Source organism: Xiphias gladius, chromosome 8, assembly GCF_016859285.1.
Source record: "Xiphias gladius isolate SHS-SW01 ecotype Sanya breed wild chromosome 8, ASM1685928v1, whole genome shotgun sequence".
Classification (NCBI taxonomy): Eukaryota; Metazoa; Chordata; class Actinopteri; order Istiophoriformes; family Xiphiidae; genus Xiphias; species Xiphias gladius.
The window spans coordinates 25,308,053-25,326,220 of record NC_053407.1 but is presented as its reverse complement, the minus strand read 5'-3'; the positions used below and the strand labels follow the sequence as shown (position 1 = coordinate 25,326,220).

The window sequence follows — 18,168 nt, the reverse complement described above, 5'->3', positions numbered from 1 at the left end:
TAACTGTTGTGCGACTCTACAACTGTCGCTGATGATGCAAAAATGAGTTAGTGTCCGAAATCTTAATTTCCTTGCCGCTGCTGAGGAAACTATCGAGTGTCTATTAAATACAGAGTACTGAATAAGTGAACATAGGGGTGATTCCAGACACAGACTGAATTGGCATTTTGTTTCACCTCATTTTATTTGAATAGGAGAAATTGAGTGTTTGGAAAGTGGAAATGTTGAATGTCTGTACCAAAGTTCATGGTAATCCATTTAGCACTCGCTGAGCTACTTAGTCTGGGAGTACGCGTTGGGCTGGAAAGAGCAGCCAACAGACATAAAACTTAAGTAATGGTTATTAGTTAAATGTTTAACATGCTCATAAACCTTTTTTTGACCCCCAAAACACTTTCTCAGATTTATTCAATGAATTTCTCAGATGCTGCAAGACGTAAACCACTGCTGTTTGGTGTGATCACAAGTCGTTACAATTTCACTTACTGTTCAAACAGGAATGCCAGGGTAGAGAGGTGAGATGGGTGACTGACCCGTACAAAACAGCCACTGTATGTAAAGCTAACACGCGCCACTCTGTCTGGGCACGATGCACTTTTAGATGAGTGGAGTTGAACACGCCGCTACGCCCTCCTGCATCTGGCCGCAAAACAGAAGTCCCAGTGATTATATGGCCTGCAGGTTTTACAAACACATCCTATTTACACCTGCTGGCCAAACATGAGTGGACACACACACATGCACACACGCACACACGCACAGACACAGACACAGACACACGTACATAAATGCGCACATAGGTTTACATGCCTACAACATGCCTACAAACAATCAGATCATTGCAGAGACAGCAGAGCGTGCACACACAAAGACAACACCACCACAACATGGCATATAAACATGCAACCACATATGTACTAATATTCAGTACATTCAGAAAGTATTCAGACCCCTTCACTTTTTTCACATTTTTCTTATGTTATGTCATTTCTTATATTATGTTGCAGCTTATGCTAAAATAATTTAAATTCATTTTTCCCTCATCAATCTAAACCCAATACCCCATGATGACAAAACAAAAACAGAAGTTTTACCAAATTTATTGAAAAGAAAAAACTGAAATCTCACACTGACACGAGTATTCAGTTCCTTTGTTGTGACACTTGAAATTTAGCTCAGGTGCCTCCCATTTCTCTTGATCATCTATGAAATGTTTCTACACCTTGACTGGAGCCCACCTGTGATAAATTAAATTGATTGATGATTTGGAAAGGCCACATCTGTCTGTATAAGGTCTCACATCAGACAATACATATTGGAGCAAAAACCAAGCCAGGTGGTAGAAGGAACTGCCTGCAGAGCTCAGAGACAGGGTTGTGTCGAGGCACAGATCTGGGGAAGGCTACACAAAAATTCTGCTGCATTGAAGGTTCCCAAGAGCACAGTGGCCTCCATAATTAGTCACTGGAAGAAGTTTGGAGCAACCAGGACTTTTGCTAGAGCTGGTTTCCTGGCCAGACAGAGTAATCACGGAAGAGGGGCCTTGGTGAGAGAGGCGACCAAGAACCTGATGGTGACTCTGGCTGAGCTCCAGAGATCCTGTGTGGAGATGGTTGCCCTTCTGGAAGTTTTTTCCATAATTGCAGCACTCCAACGATCTGGGCTTCATGGCAGAGTGGCCAGACGGAAGCCTGTCCTCAGGGAAAGAAACTTGAAAGCTGCTATGAGTTTGCAAAAAAGCACCTTAAGGACTCTGGTGCTGGTGGTGGCAGCATCGTGCTGTGGTTGTGTTTTTCAGCGGCAGGGACAGGCAGACTAGTCGGGGTTGAGGGAAAGCTGAACAGAGCAAACTACAGAGATATCCTTAATGAAAACCTGGCCCAGAGCACTCAGGACCTCGGACTGGACCGAAGGTTCATCTTCCTACAGGACAGTGATGCTAAATAAACAGCCAGGACAATGCAGGAGTGGCTAGGGGACAACTCGGTGAGTGTCCTTGAATGGCCCAGCCAGAGCCCTGATTTGAACCCAGTTGGACATCTCTGGAGAGACCTGAAAATGGCCGGCAAACGATGGTTCCCGTCCAACCTGACTGAGCTTTAGAGGATCTGCAGAGGAGAATGGCAGAAAATCCCCTGTCCTTATGAGGAATTGAGTTTAGATTGATGAGGGAAAATTTAAAGGATTTTTGAATAAGGCTGCAAAATAAAATGTGAAAAAAATGAAGGGATCTGAATACTTTCTGAATGTACTGTACACGCAGGGCTGCTCGCCCTGTTACACACACACACACACACACACACACACACACACACACACACACACACAGAGCAGATCTGTTTGCAATGACTGTAGTGATGAAGGTAGTCGCTGTAGAGGCTGATGAAGGAGCTATTTACTCTGTGTTTTTTTTAACGGATGGGTTGCACAGGAAGGTAAAAACAAACTAAATGCCGGGTTTGTTCCTCTGGCTCAGAGAGTTTACCTCAAGTTTAACTGCCTCAGGGAAATATGATGTGTAAAGAAAACTGAGAAAACTGTGATTTTCATATGTAACCTATAAAGCACAGAGCCCAGTGCGACTGCTTCATGCCAAATAGTAACAGAGTGATAGTTTTACACACCAAGACAATAATTCCACAGAGACAGATGATTCCAATTTTTATTTGGTACAGCACAGTACAAGTATACTGCATGTTCACATCAGGATTCGGGATCTGAACAAAGTCACAACAGAAGTGATGCCTGTGTGCAACATTACACATATCTTAGTTTTTCTGTTAAAAGATACTTCGGTCTGTTGAAGAATCAAGAGATCACAAACACTGATTTAGACCCATACTTCTTTTATCTAGCTCACTGATTTTCTTCAACTGTCCTGCACATACTCACTCAAATGTTGACGTCATGCTGAAATCTGATCGCAACAAAACTCCAGCAATTCAACTTAGTTGATTTATTTACTTGTAAAAAAAAACAAAAAACAAAAGTGAACAAATCTTTGAGCAAACAATACACACGTGTGTTTACTGAATTTTGCGTGTGTCCAGTGAGACTGTGTGTAGTTGCTGTTTAGGTGTTTGTGAGTTGTTCTGTGAGAAGTCAGATATGGACACGAGTATCTGCTCTCAGAGTTGAAGCTAATCTTGACCTTAAAAGGTCATGGTCAACATTTTATCACCTCCTCTTCCACCTCAACCTTCTCCATCTCCTTTCTCGTCATTTAAAAAAAAAAAAAAATTACACTGCTTTCCAAGCTTCTTTTCCCTAAAATTGTGTTATTTCTCAAGTACATTTCTGGCGATAAAGACCCTGTCAAATGAAACCCTGCCAGAAACCTCCACAAAGATGTCTAAAGCCTGAATAGATAAATCCAGTTGTGTCTTCTTCTGTACAGTTGGCTGTTAAATAAGTCATGCCCACTTGATAGGTAACTCATAAAAGCGACTTTACGGTTAATTGTGCTAACAAATCAACAAACAGGTTGATGAATTAATCAAGCAATTAAACTGTCTGCTCCGTGTAAGTTACAGACAGATCCTGCTGTTCAGAGAACTGTGAGAATATTTACAGTGACAAACTCATCATTCAGCAAACGCCGAATCTCATAAAAGCATGACTCTCGCATCAGGCAGCGCTGACAGAGGTCATGGAACAGCCGCGAGAAGTCACAAATGTGAACCCCAACCTGAAAAACCTGGATGTGCATCTTTTGCAACATTCAGTGACCTAATGAGGTGGGGTTCTGCACCATTCTGGAGGACCCTCCTGGCAAAAAAAAAAAAAAAAAAAAAAAAGGCAGCCAGTTCGGTGTCATACTGTAGATCTCACTTGTTAACTCACTACAGTTTCCTTGCTATGTGTCAGTTACAGATGAGGATTTTTTTTTTGGTTTTTTGTTTGTTTTTGCTTTTATTTTCTTTCTTTCTTTTTTTTTTTTTTTTACTGTTTAAGGTGCACTGGATTCAAATGATTAGCACAGACGTGACTGGAGGCTCCCAAAAGTGCATGAGTGCTGACTATTTCAATCCAGGTTTGTTGCAGTGACTTTAATCACGTCTTAAACTTGGACTTTCTATTCATCATCAAATGGAACAGCACAATCATTTCAGTATATCTGATACTGTGGTGGTGTCATTGCACAGTGGTTCTCAAACCTGAGGTTGTGACAAGACAACGTGGGTTTCCTGAAACATAGTTTATGGTTTCAAAAAACTATATCTACTGCACCATTATGTTTTGTACGTATTTTTCCTCTGCTTTTACCCTGATTTGGGCTTTTACGCAATACTGATTTACCGTAAGCCTCAAGGACTCCACTGATAATTCAAGTAGAACAAAACCCGAGAGTCACAACCAAAAAGCTTGAGAATCATTGTCTTGGCCTATAATGTAAGAAACTGTTTTTTTTCCACCAGTCTGAAGCACACAGTTCTAGTCTAAGACCAAAAAAAAAGAAATAAGAAATGCTAAGAAACACAGATCTAGAAAATTACCCTAAAAAATAGCAAAAGTCCATGCAACAATGTGTTTGAGTTGAGAGAATCCAGCTGCAATCGAAAAACATTTTTATTGGACTGTTTTGGACTTTGCGTGTCACTCTTTTATCACTGTTTGACGGTTTTTAATCTGCCTTGCTTCGTGTGCAGTGCTGCCAACTGATTACAACAAAATTCATCTTGTGCATTGAGATAATACTTCCAAATACTGGATCACACTTATAAATTAGACGCTATAAATACGTGGGAAAACTGCCCTCAGAAGGTGCAGAGTGACACTCAAACATCCAAAACATCAGTCAGTTACACTATGACTGTCTAAATGTGCTTTAGTATGTGTATATACATGAGAGGGAATGTTATCTATTTGGTCGGGCATTTGCATTGGTGTCCATGCTTCTTTACAAGAGGGGTCCTTTGTGGCTCTGTATGTCCTTTCAGTCCTGCTCAGAGCAGCTTCCTCTGTTCCTGTTGGCTGCTGACCCCTTTACTTCTTCTCCTGAGGGATCTTTTGTGTAGCCGGTTACTGTTGGCGCCGGCTGGGGGGAGAAAAGGCACGCATACTGATGATATCATGCAAAAAAACATGAGTGGCCAAAGGACTTGTAAACTACCCTGAAATGAGTGGTGTGGCTAAAGGATCCATTTCAGGAGCTGCCAGTCGCTCTTCATCAGTGTAATGTTGAAATGTTAGCTCTGCAGAAGCTGTTTTTTCTGTGTACAAGATATTAGCCCTGCCTCACTGATACTGAGTTTCACACACTTTCCAAATTTTTTTTTTCTTTTAAGGTTTAAATCTCCGACATTGGTCTAAGGTGTCCTATGGGTGTAAGGCATCGACACTGAACTCTAATTTCCTCGGGTTGAATCTGACCGGGGACCGTTGTTACACGTGGTTCCCCTCCTCTCTCTACTGTTGACTCTCTATCAAAGTCATAACATGTACAAAAAACGTATTAAAGACATTAAAAAAACCCAAAAAAAAACAAGGAGGAGTCTCGCCTGCTAGGTTTTGATTTATAGTTCTGGGTCCAGTTTCACCTGTTGATACAACCACCTCATCACCAGACAGTTGTATTATAATCATTGGGAATATGCTCTAATTATGAGCATTTGCTTATCTCATGGAGTAGGAGACTTCACTGAATGAGCACTGTGTTCACACTCACCATGATACACAGCGGCGATCGCAGTGAGCAGCAGGTTTGTGGGGGAAATGGCTTTGGTAGATGTGTGTTACGGTCACTCTTCCTTCCTTTTTTTTTTAAACGTCTTTAAGGTTGTCTTCGCTATCAACAGCTTTCACGGGCATCACAACCCCAGGTTGATCCATCACAGTTTTTGTGGCTGCTAAATGTACTTTATTACGATATAATGTTTTGTTTATGGTTTTGTCTTTTTATTTTGCATTGTATCTTGTCTCACTGTGTTTTGGTTGTTTTTAGTTAAGCCCACAAAATTCAGCTGTAATTCGAGTTACACTTTCATGCTTTCATATAATATGGATTTTAAATTCATCTTTCAGCATTTCCCTGCAAGCTCACCTTCTGTACATTCCACTTGTGGTTCCCCCCACTGTCCGTCTGGCATACAGCGTATGACAGGCAGGTGGCGCTGTGTGTAGCCTGCATCACATTGGTAGCGGACTATAGAGTTGATGGGGTAGCGCTCTCTGGTGCTGCCCATCGGCCGGCCATGTTCCACCTCGGGGGGAGCTCCGCACATGACTGAAATGTGAAGTGACAGTTGGTGGTGACAAAGCTTGTTTTGATAGAGGTTGCTGGTTCATATTTGTCCCATGACCCCACTTAAGGATTTTGGTTTTTGTGTCATGGTTTATCTTAGTACTGATGCAAAGAAGACAATACATCTTTGCATATTCTTTGCCTGCACCACAATCAATCATTTGAGATTATTTCCAACCACTATAAACTAAACTCTTTAGTAATCCAACTGTAGGTTTCACATCCCGAGCAAATTTTTCCTAGTAGAAAGAATTCCCAGTTCTTCAAGAACTCCCATTTTTTTTTGGCAGACGCATTTTCCAGCCCAGTAAGCCTACCTGGGCCGGTCTTGCAGGTGAAGGGAAGGTGGTAGTTGCAGGGCACGTCATTCCACTGTCCGCCCTCATGCCAGATCATCACCACACAATCCTCCTCAGAGTTGAAGTAGTTATCCGGCTGGTTGGGCCTCCAGTTCACAAAGGTCTGAGCAGAGCATTATAAATTATAATTACAATATTTCAGTAGATGAGCAGCCAGAACAGAGAGCACTCATTAAGCAACTACAGTATGAAGTAAAAAGTGGCAATTCTAAGATGAATGTGTCTGTAGAGGCAATAAAGAAAAGCAATAAACCAGAAACATTAGGTTTGACAGTAGTAGTAGTAGTAGTAGTAGTAGTAGTAGTAGGAGTTGTGGTGGTGGTGGTGGTGGTGGCGGTAGTAGTGGTAGTAGTAGTATTAGTAGTAGTAGTAGTAGTAGTAGTGGTGGTAGTGGTAGTGGTAGTGGTAGTAGTAGTAGTGGTAGTAGTGGTAGTAGTGGTAGCAGACTCACCAGAGGACTGTTGTCTGTCCAGCGGAACTCACTCTGCACATCTCTGTCATTAAGTCCAATCCACTGGTAGTCCTGACCATTGGCTGTATTGCAAAGAGAAAGAGATCCTAGCTTTGAAACAAATTAAACATGTCACCACCATGAATTATGCTGGCATCTCCCTTAAATATGTTACCAATGATAGTATGTTCGAGTAATTGTTTTGATTTTTCGGTTGGGCCACCGGGGGATCATGGTAACCTAACACAATAGTTTATCGCTAATAAGGCTAGTGGGCCTTGCAGAAAAAAAGCACAGCCAGCCTTTATGCAAGCAAGCACAGGATCCCTCAACAGCTTCCCACCCACAAACACTGTTAATTTCGTCACTGAAAACTATGACGAAAAATATTCATTGATAACCTTTTTTTTTTTCACGACAAAAATGAGACTAAAGCTGAATAAAAAGTAACTTTTGAAAACGAGAACGATGCCAAAATGTATTACACTTTTCCGTGAACAAATAAAAATAAACGATTGTGCGACATACGAACGCACGGACAAATTAATTAATTAGCCTACCGTGTTAATGCAGTCTGGATTGCATCTGCAGAATCACACACACAATATCCTCTGCCGCCCTTGTGTACCTCTGTATCTGTTTGACCTATTGCGCTACGGTTAATAAGAACTAGACAAGAAGGAGCAAACACCTTGTGCAAACTCCGAAAAACACGCAGGCCAGCACAGTGGATGTGGATGTAAGGTTAACATTACCTTCAGTCTTTTGTGTTGTCATCAAAAAAGAAAAAGTACTTACAGGATTAATTTCGGCCATCAACCATCTAAATTTTCCTCTAGATGTTCGCCAAAGAAATATCACTACATTATCCAGTGTTAAGCTTCTTCCCTCAAGCTAAACTCAGACAATTAACAGTATTGTGGTGGATCCAGCTTCTGAATGATCAGCTACTCTGCAGCGGAGAGCACAGGTCGCTTTGGTAATACCCGGTGTGCAGGAATGACAGGGAGAGCAGCTCTGTTTAAACAGTCAGAGCTGAGAAATGATCAAAGGGTTTGCAGAGGAGAGTCAGTCTGTTGTATTACTGCAGAGCAGAGTGACATGGACTCTGTGTAATCACCAAGTAAACAGTAACTTTTCCACTAACCTCTGAAGAAAATAAAAAAACAACACCTGTAACCATGCTACCTGCAGACAACAAAGATGGCGACAGTTGTAGCCGCAAAATGCTTAGAAGACAAAAAATTAAAAGTGTATGACAAAATGAAACTAAAATTTAACTGACGAAAACTAGACTAAAATGTCTGGAGTTTTTGTTGACTAAAACTAACAAAACAAATGACCTTAAGTTGACTAAAACAAATTTTCGTCAAAAGACTAAAGCTAAATCAATATCAGGTGTCAGTATTATCACTGCAGAATCAGCAGTCAAACAGCTACTCACAGTTGACAAATTCCTGCTCCTCCTGGGAGCCGACGCTGACCAGGTGAGCATTGAGCTCCTGACAGCGCTGCTCAGCATCAGACCAGGTATATCTCTCCGCAAAGTGAAGGTAACAGCTGCCCATGAACTCCAGCCAGCCTTCGGCACAGCCCTGTACCGCTACACACACACGCAAACAGACACATCAAAACACATTTGAACAAAAACACAAATATGGAAAAAGGTGGCATTTCTACTATTTATCTCTTTCCGGTTTTGCAGCTATGTGGCATGAAAAACAACTTCATGTGCTGTGTTTTGTGGTTTGGTGACTCACGTGTTGAGCAGTCTTCACCAGTGAAGCCCTTGGGACACTGGCATACAGCAAGCTCTCCCTGCGCAGAGCAGGATCCTGAACCGCAGGGGTTTGGATCACAAGGGTCTGCAGAGGCTGACAGCACAGAACAAGAGACTTTACTTTGAAAGTAACGGTTTGTCAAGTTTCTCATGAGTGTATGATATAGTATGATAGTACAGGAATTAGTGCAAAGTAAACACCTTCCACTACTTCAGGCTGCTCCACTACGACAGGGGATGCCAATGACACAGACGGTGCTGTGGTTGGGCTGGTGTAGGCTGCGTCGGGAGTCACAACTTCAACTGTGCGGCCTTCCTGTTCCTCCTCCCCATGTCCTGATTGACCAGGACTGTCATTGTACTCTGAGTAAGTCATCGTTGATCCAGGTGGCAGGGCGACGGAAAGCCTCTCAGCAGTTGGGTTTTCATGAAGGGCCCCGCTTCCTGAGACGTGCAAGCTTTGCTCCAAAGTGCCGCTGAATTCATGGTGGATCCCTGACCCACTTCCTGACCCGCTTACCTCCACCACCCCCCGGCCCTGCTGAGGGTAGCGCACCAGCGGCGGTACGGTCACTTCAATCATCTCTTCATCTGTTACGTAGATGACATCGCCACGTTGCTGAAAAGTGTCTCCAGAGGCAGAGCCGCTCCCTGAAACACCGGATGGAAAGCCGCTGGGAAAGCCGCTGGGAAAGCCGCTGGGAAAGCCGCTGGAAAAGCCACTGGGAAAGCCGCTGGAAAAGCCACTGGGAAAGCCGCTGGAATAGCCGCTGGAATAGCCGCTGGGAAAGCCGCTGGAATAGCCGCTGGGAAAGCCGCTGGGAAAGCCGCTGTGGAACCCTGATCCAGAAGGACGATATCCGGACACCTCCTGCTCACCGGATAGCTGAACTGTCGCGTCAATGCCACTGTGGTCGATAAATGAGATGCCAGAAAATCCACCAGAGCCTGACCCTGATGTACTTCCTGATCCGGATGTACTTGATTCAAATATCTTGATGCCTCCCTCGCCTAACACCTGCTCATCAGGTTGTCCGTGGGTTTTCGACACCTCCACCATCTTTCCATCGACCATGATGATCATCAAGTCTCCGCTGCCACTGATATCCCCACTTCCACTGGTAAAACCTGATCCTGAAATGCTGAAGCCAGACTGTTGTCCACTAATCCCCTCCCCAGATCCGGAAGCACTACCCAGTTCTCCAGATGTGAAGATGACAGCACTTCCCCCCTCTGCCTCCTGGAGACCTCCAGAGGCAGACTGGTCTCCGGAGAAGATGTCAGTGTGTCCGCTGTAGGTGATGCCCTGTCCTGAACCACTGGCGTCACCACTGGTACTGGAAGTGCCAGACTCTCCCGAGATCTCCCCGCTGGCTGAATGATCAGCTGAACCAGAGCCTGAGACATCAACAGGGACTGGGGGTAAAGTGGAACTCACTGCGGGAAACATTCAGAATTTAGACAAAAGACATTAGATAGGGTACTTTGTTTAGTTTGTTTAGTTTGATTTGAATGGTTGGTACCTTCTTTTATAAAATGGTTTATAAGCAGTAACCAATGCCTTTATCTGTGTTAAGTAAGTAACTTCTAATGCTTTATGGACTGCAGTCATAAATCATTAATAAAGTTTTTTTTTTTCCATCAGATCTGCAGTTGTAAGTTTTAATAAGATGTTAATAAAAGCGTTTAAGTCCAAATCATCTGCAGCCATTTTCCAGAAGGTAAGTGGTCAAATGATCCAACCACAACCTGGCAACCCCAAAGTTGTTCTTATATAACATAACTGATCTATAAAGCATTGGTAAAGGATTTATTAACCATTAAATCGCCATTTATTGCAACTTATAAACCCTTTAAAATTGTGTTATCAGAAAGTGGTGCTGAATTATGTTCATAATTGTGGCCAGTTTTACAGAAAAAAAAACATAAATTTTGATGATTGCAAGCCATTAACAGGGAAGGTAAAAGACCAAGACAGTTTTTTTTTTTATTCACACAGGCGTTTCCGGCTGTCTTACCAGTAGGAGCAACGTGGTGAGTTGTGATGGTTGTCTTGTTGATAAACACCTCTGTATCAGTTATATTTATACTGGTCTCGGTTTCATTGTAGACTACAGTGGTTTCAACTAGAAACAGACAAACAAAACACAAAACCACATGAGTTTGCTGGAAAATTTCCAACAGGGATGTCAATACTTAGAAAACTCATAGCGGAGCTGGATATTTAGTAGATTGGGAAACTGCCATGTTCACAATGATGCAGAGAGATATCAATGACAACATTAAAAGACAAACTACCTTGTCCATTTCACAGTAATATTTAGAACCTTGTGTTTTGACAAATACTACAGCTGTAAAACCAAACTAATAACGAGAACTTAACAGAACAGGTTTTTATGCGTTTCTCTTACCAGTGGGAGCAAAGTGATCGACTGTGACTGTTGTCTTGTTGATAACGTCCACAGTCTCTATTGTCAGATTTACGAAAGTCTCAGTTTCAGTGTCGACAGCTGGAACTTCGGCTGAAAAAAAAAAAAAAATGACAAAATGAAATAACAGATTAGTCAAGCCATACTCAACATTAGGAGCACTGGGAAGCCAACATATACTGTATATAGTAATATGCCAGTACTAAAGCTGCAGCTGCTAATAACATTATACTAATATCAATACTATAACAATGCATATCATCATATCACCTTGAAAACTGGATTATAAACTAAAGTACAGCAGTGGTTGCTGTCAGATGACCTCAACCACCCCTTCATCATCTCCAACTTTCATGTTCCAAACGTGTTCATTTAAATTGATTTGAACTTAAACTGAAGTTATTTAACACTAAAAGTGGATACTGCGAAAATTATTTTTTCACACAATTGAATATTTAAGTTATTTGGCCAAGTCTGCAATTGTACTACTCGTAGTGGCGGATCCATTGCTTTTAGCTGCCTGTTTAGACACCGCCGCCCGCTTGCTAAGTAGTTTTCGTGATGTTCAGGTGTTAGAGCCAACTCAATACATGGATATATGTTTTAATCAAATTGTAATTTCTCTTTTTTTTTTAAATTAGTAGAGCTGGTCTTCAATCTTCTCCACATACCCCCTAGCAACTGCAGATGTATCCCAGGTTGAGAATCACTGCAACACAGTATCAAATTTTTATCCTGAATTAAATGAGTGTTGGCGAGTGTTTGTTGTACATGTGTAACATCTGCTTGCATTGTAGCTTTTTGAAAGCATGAGGTTGTAGCTGGGTAGTTAAGTGACTTAGTGAGATGCTGCTTCAGAAACTGTCTCTGGTTACGTCCCAGCCAGTGTGCATGTTTTTATAGCCATCCATTAGCATAGCGGCGGCCCTCACAATCTCTTCTAACTTCGATGGCCAGAAATCACGTAACATGAAGTCATTAACTCCTCTCTATATCGCTTTGATATTTAGGTGAGTTTATTTTTTATCTTGAATATAAATGAATCCTTTTTCATACCTTTGAAACAGTATGCGTCATAGCGTGAGTGCTCATCAGGGAATCCTGTCTGGTTGGGGTAGGCGTAGATGATGTGAACCCCCACCTGGCCGCCTCCACAGTGGGACCTGGGGGTGGTGATGGGGTAGCGGACACTGCGGTCCAACAGCCAGCCTGGACGGCACTTGTCAAACCCTTGGTTCCAGGCGGCGTACAGCTGCCCGGTGGTGGCCAGGGTGGTGTTCAGTTTCTGGCAGTGCTGCACAGCCTCCTCATAGGAGAAACTGTCATAGTCACTGGTGAAGAAGACCTCACCTGCGAGACCGAGCATTCAACAACATTCAGAGCCCAAACGGGTCATACATTCACTTGAAATATAAGTTGACAGTAAATATAAATTCTAGTAATTTGTTTGCTCTAGGTTTTTTGAGGGGGTTCATGCTGCTCACCTTGCAGATGTTCCACATAACAAAACACATCGTAAAGTTCACTGGCTGGCCTCAAGCCATAGGACCTGACTCCTGGAAGGTGTGGCAGATTACCTGCACAGTTATCTCTGGGTGACACGATTGGATACCTGATCACGAAAGAGGATGATATTACGGCATATTAAGGCTTTGTTTTGCTGTATATCCCTTCAGGAATTAGCTTTAATATGCAAAATAACCTATTTCCCACAAGTTTCCTTGATATTATTCCCTGCATTTTTCTACACTTTGTTTAGATTGATAGATCAGTCTATCCTACACAGTCTTCTGACTCACCTGACAGTCTGGTCACGGAGCCAGCCGGCGTCGCATTGGTGCAGGCCTTTCTCAAAGGCTGCCTGCAGCTGCTGGGGGCTCGCAATGACCGCCCCAATACTCTGGCAGGCCTGCTGAGCCTCCAGGAAGGTCAGAGTGTACCGACCAGTGATGGGTCGGTAGTGGAACACCACACCTAGAAAAAAAGAAGGACGCAAGGAAGAAAGTGTTGTCTCGTTTTGTCATACAGTAATTTATCTTTCTGCCAGCTAAGCCCACTTGGCTCAGTCTTATTTTTATTTCCTCGTAATGCATCTTTCCTGATGCAGATTGTGTTCATTTATTCATAGGTTGAACGTTTATAAGTCATTCATTGGCTGCCCTGTGGTTATGCAACGTCAGGTTAGCCAATGACAGCAATGACGAAGAGGCCTATAAACGAGCAGCGGGCATGCATGCGAGGATTTTGTGGAAGTGGTAGCATTCCATCAAGTTCAACTCAATGACACTTTTTTTTTTTTTTTATTTCAGTGGCCATCTCCAAATTGCTAACTGGAACGGGTCAACATGGTTGTCTCATTCCAAAATTGTTTTAAATTAGGTAAAAATTTGCAGCAGCCTTTTATCTATATTGTAATGACACAGATTCCTTTGAGGTCTGTAGTATCCCAAAAAAGGGAGGAAGTTGCAAAAATGCCAAGGTGACTAACCTGCAAAAGGAGCTAGCTACTGTAATGGCAGAGCCAGTTGTTCTTGTTCTAAAATGTATTTTTACAAATTAAAGAAACAAATATATTCCAAAAGATGTTGTTATTGGCCAAGGAATTACCTGTGGGACCCATGGCAGCATCTATGCCTGTCAGATCGAGTCCAGGCTCATGTACAACAGGAGTCACTTTAGTGTATGTGTCCGTCACACTGGGTGGGACGGGCAGCGGGGAGAGGGTGTCCACTTCTCCACCCCTGATCTCTTCACCCCCAGGTAGGGGAGTGAGGCCTGGGTACACGCCAGGGGCGGGTGTTATGCGGATGACGTCTGGGAAAGGGGTGGTCCTCACAGGCACGACAGCTTCATACTCACCAGCTGAGGAAACCAGATTGCACGATTGACACTTCTTTTAGCCTCATTATTCAGAAACTTAAAGGAGAAACCCACCCTAAAATAACCATTGCTAAATAGCTGTTTTATCACAAAATCTCCCTGAAGGATTTACCTTGGAAGCAGATAGCGTCGTAGTGAGAGTCCGGGTAGGGGTATCCTGTCTGGTTGGGGAACAGGTAGACAGTTCTCACTCCCAGAAGCCCCCCTCCACACTGAGGCCTGGCGATGTTAATGGGGTAGCGCACGCTCCTGTCTGCCAGCCAGCCAGCATTGCACACATCCATGCCGGCCTTCCAGGCCAGGTAAAGTTCTCCGGTGGTAGCAAGCCGGGCGCCGAGTTTGGCACACTGATCCCCTGCTTCATAGAAAGAAAACTTCTCTACAGACATGGAGTAGAAGACCCTGCCTGCAAGGGGAGAGGAAGGAGAAAAACACATTTACATCACAGGAAACAGTTGTATGTACACTTCAGATGTTTCATGTGGGTCAGGTAGTTTTCCTTACTACCCTTGTCGGATAATGTTACCTGACATCTTCTCAGCAAAACAGTACACGTCGTAGGTCTCGTTGACGTCTCTCACTCCATAGGTTCTCACGCCTGGAAAGTTCTCCTTGTCTCCATAGCAGCGCTCACGGGGCTCATGGATGGGGTACCTTGAGAGATCAAGAGAGATGTTCTTTACATAAAAAGTTCGCAACAACATAATTTTTTTTACCCTATTATTTATTGCAATTTTTTTGGTACGTTAAAGACATTCATTTGTTTGATGTTATAAATGTCAGAATTAGAAAAGACACCAAGGCCAAAACACATCGACTGGACGGTCCCATCAGGTTGCCAATACACAATTCCTTTGGCCAGGACATTATTAAGACTAAAGGGGTCAGTATGTTTCATTTCATTTATTAGGATCCCCGTTACCTTAATTAGAACAGAGGCTATTCTTCTTAGGGTCCATTAACAGAGACATAAATTCACTTTCCAACCAACTAAACACCAACTCACAATTTACAAACTAAACAGGTTAAACTCTCTAAGACAGAAATAATAACGAAAATTAAAATAAATAAACAATATAAATCACAACTCCAATAATTGGAACTGTCCACAGTGACCCACAGTGAATATATAAGCAGTTTAGAAGTTGGATGGCTGGATGAATGAAAACTACCTAACAGTTTGATCAGAGAGCCACCCAGCATCACACTGGTGGTATCCATCGTCATAGGCAGCCTGGAGCTGGGCTGGTGTGGCGATGGTGGCACTGTTCTGGATACAGGCTGCCTTGGCCTTCTCAAACGTCAGGGTGTAGCGGGTGGAGATGGCTCGGTAGTGGAACACAATACCTGTGAGATACAGAGAGTGAGCAGAGGACAGAGGAACTGTATTGAAATATCTTTCATTTTGCCAACATTTTGATAACTCTGCTTTTGGCAGCTACTTCTTTGCTTTATTCCAACCAAAAACCAACCAGAAATACTATTTACAGAGGTGGGTGGTTTAAATCTGCACTCGACTGAATGGATGGATGGACTTTCCAAAGGTCAAAGGTCTATTTATCCTTATCTTTTTTAACAGAGATTTCCTCCAGATCTTCTTGATTGTCACTAGAGAAAGCTCCGGCTGTGTAATATTACAGATTGGGTTGTACGTGTGCATAAAGAACCTTTTCTTTGAGGAAAATATAGAATTTGGTGAAAATGGTTACCAAGGATTTGACCAGAAAACACAATGGATTTTGCTGCAAAACAGATTTGTAATAGTTTTTACATTTATTTGGAGGAGTAAAAAGATCATCCTGTTAACTTTTAAGTGCATGAGTCTGAATTCCTAGGAGCATGTTTGGTGTTTGGACAAACAGTGATGCAACTTGCTAGTTGTATATTTGTAGAAAACTATATTGAATAACATTATTTATTTTTCTTTAGCATACCCTGAACCTGGATGTCCATAGAGTCGTAGTTATCCTCGATACCGTGTATCACCTCGCAGCGGTAGGTGCCAGAGTCTTTGGATCTCAGTTCTGTTATCTCCAAGGTGGCGTCATTGGCCACCAGGGGGTAGTTGACCATTGTCACTCTGTCCAAATACTCTGTCTCCACCTGAACTTTTCCCTCTGACGCCACCAGGATGGTGGTGACTTTCTCCTTGGTGACGTAGGACCATTTGATGCGGTGGGAGAGCAGGGCGTTATTTGGGGCTCCGGGGTCGTTGACGGTGTTGTCCTGGAAGTAACAAGGTACCACTACCTTGTCTCCCAGCAGAGGACGGAGAGGCATCTCCAGAGGGATGCTGACACGGAACGTGCCATCCAAGTCTGAGGAAGAGATAGTTCAAGGTTGAGTTGTGAGTATTTTTAATTATTAATGAGGATACAACCTAATATATAGTTGCAGATGTATGTTTTGGCAAAATCTCTCACAGATTTGTGAGCTGTGGGCTATGGGCCAAAAACATTTATTCCAGACACTTACTTTATCCCACCTTAGACTGCTTGCAACTTTTTCAGGGGAATATTACATTTCTTATATCTAGGAAAATAAATTTTACACTGGTAAAATGATTAAAAATAGATGAAAAAGATAGAAAAAAAACTCTACATAAGAGACAAAAGGGCAAAGAAAGCTAGAGTTGGCCAATACATCAGTTGCATTTTTAATTACTTTTAATCAGATAGTAGCTTACACAAAGCAACATGACATTACTGATGAATTCGAGTATGATACAACTTAATATTAGTTTCTCATTGTCTTCATTGTCTTCAAGAGAGACTCCATTTAAGATAATGAAATGCAACAAATTACAAATGTAATTTTGTGCACTTACCGTCAAGATCTTCAAATAATATTGTTGCTGAGATGAGGGGCAAGGACACACACAGCAGAAGCAAGGGTGTCATCGTTACCTGAAAAATACACAACAAATGAAATCAAGTTGAGCTGACAAGATAATTAATGACAAAAGGGACAGGCAGAGCTTAAAGCCATGTACTGAAAGCCATGTAAATGTTTATAGTGATATTTAGCCTTTCACTGATCACAATTTGGCTAACATTACTGCAATCAAAGTATAAACAGTGAGTGTAAAGAAGGTGTGTAAAACTATACAAACTTTCTAACTTCTTTTTACCAGAAATGCTCGATGAGTGAACAGTGAAGCGTCAGAATGAATGAGTGGTTTTATTTATTCTAATTTCCTCTACCTCTGTATTCCACTGTGTTTTTTTTTTTTTTTAACTCCTGTACAGTTACATTAATATTCCGTGTAATCCAGGATACACAACGCATTTGGTTGTTACGTCAACCACATTAGCTTAAGTGGAAATAGGACGTCAAGAGCCTCTAGTATAATTTGGAAATACCATACATGCTCGCTGAGGAATGAAAGCCTCTCTGTCTCTGGGCACAGGAAATGTCTTAAGTGCTAAAATAAGTTCAGGCAGAGAAAGGGAGAGGTATGATTCGTTCATCTCAAATGCCTTTCCATTTTTTTTTAAAAAAGTAATGAAGAAATGAATGTTGGAGTGAGGCTTTTTTTCCAGCTTACTAACTGTGCTTTCCGTGTGCACAGTGTGTGTCTTTGTCTCTTTGTCTGCGTCTATACAGTATATTTATATATGTGCATGCAGGGAAGTGCTATCTGCTGCTGTCAAAAACAACTATTTGTCAATGTAATAGGATGTGTACAAATCAAACCGACCATGCCATCCACAGTGAATGTGATGCAGGATGCTGCCCAAAAATAAGTAAAAAACTGCAATGAAATTTAATTCCCTTTGTTCTTTTTTAGACATGTAAGCTGTGTGGCTCTAGGGATGTTGGTCTATCAGTTCACCACTTTGGTCCACACTGACATATTTTCCAGACTATTGGATGAATTGGCGTGCAATTAAATACAGATATCAATGGTGTCCAGAGTGTGGACCCTAATGACTTTGGTGAGCCCCTTACTTCTCTTTTAGTGGCATCATCAGGCCAAAATTTAAATTTGTCCGACACTTTAATTTGTGACTAAAATACATGCA

General features: G+C 42.3%; 1 protein-coding gene across 1 annotated transcript; it reads right to left on the bottom strand.

Moving 5' to 3' along the window:
- Positions 1-4,868: 4,868 nt before the first annotated feature.
- On the bottom strand, positions 4,869-17,043 carry acanb (aggrecan b). The gene is made up of 19 exons (XM_040132300.1): positions 16,971-17,043; positions 16,078-16,461; positions 15,316-15,490; positions 14,670-14,797; positions 14,256-14,549; positions 13,871-14,125; positions 13,063-13,237; positions 12,748-12,875; positions 12,320-12,613; positions 11,246-11,356; positions 10,853-10,960; positions 9,674-10,271; positions 9,036-9,580; positions 8,815-8,928; positions 8,499-8,657; positions 7,055-7,137; positions 6,562-6,706; positions 6,044-6,226; positions 4,869-5,038 (listed from the first exon to the last, which is right to left on the bottom strand). The coding sequence occupies exons 1-19, from the start codon at positions 17,041-17,043 to the stop codon at positions 4,947-4,949; spliced, it is 4,044 nt and encodes a 1,347-aa protein (XP_039988234.1). The 3' UTR covers positions 4,869-4,946.
- Between the last annotated feature and the right edge of the window lie 1,125 nt (positions 17,044-18,168).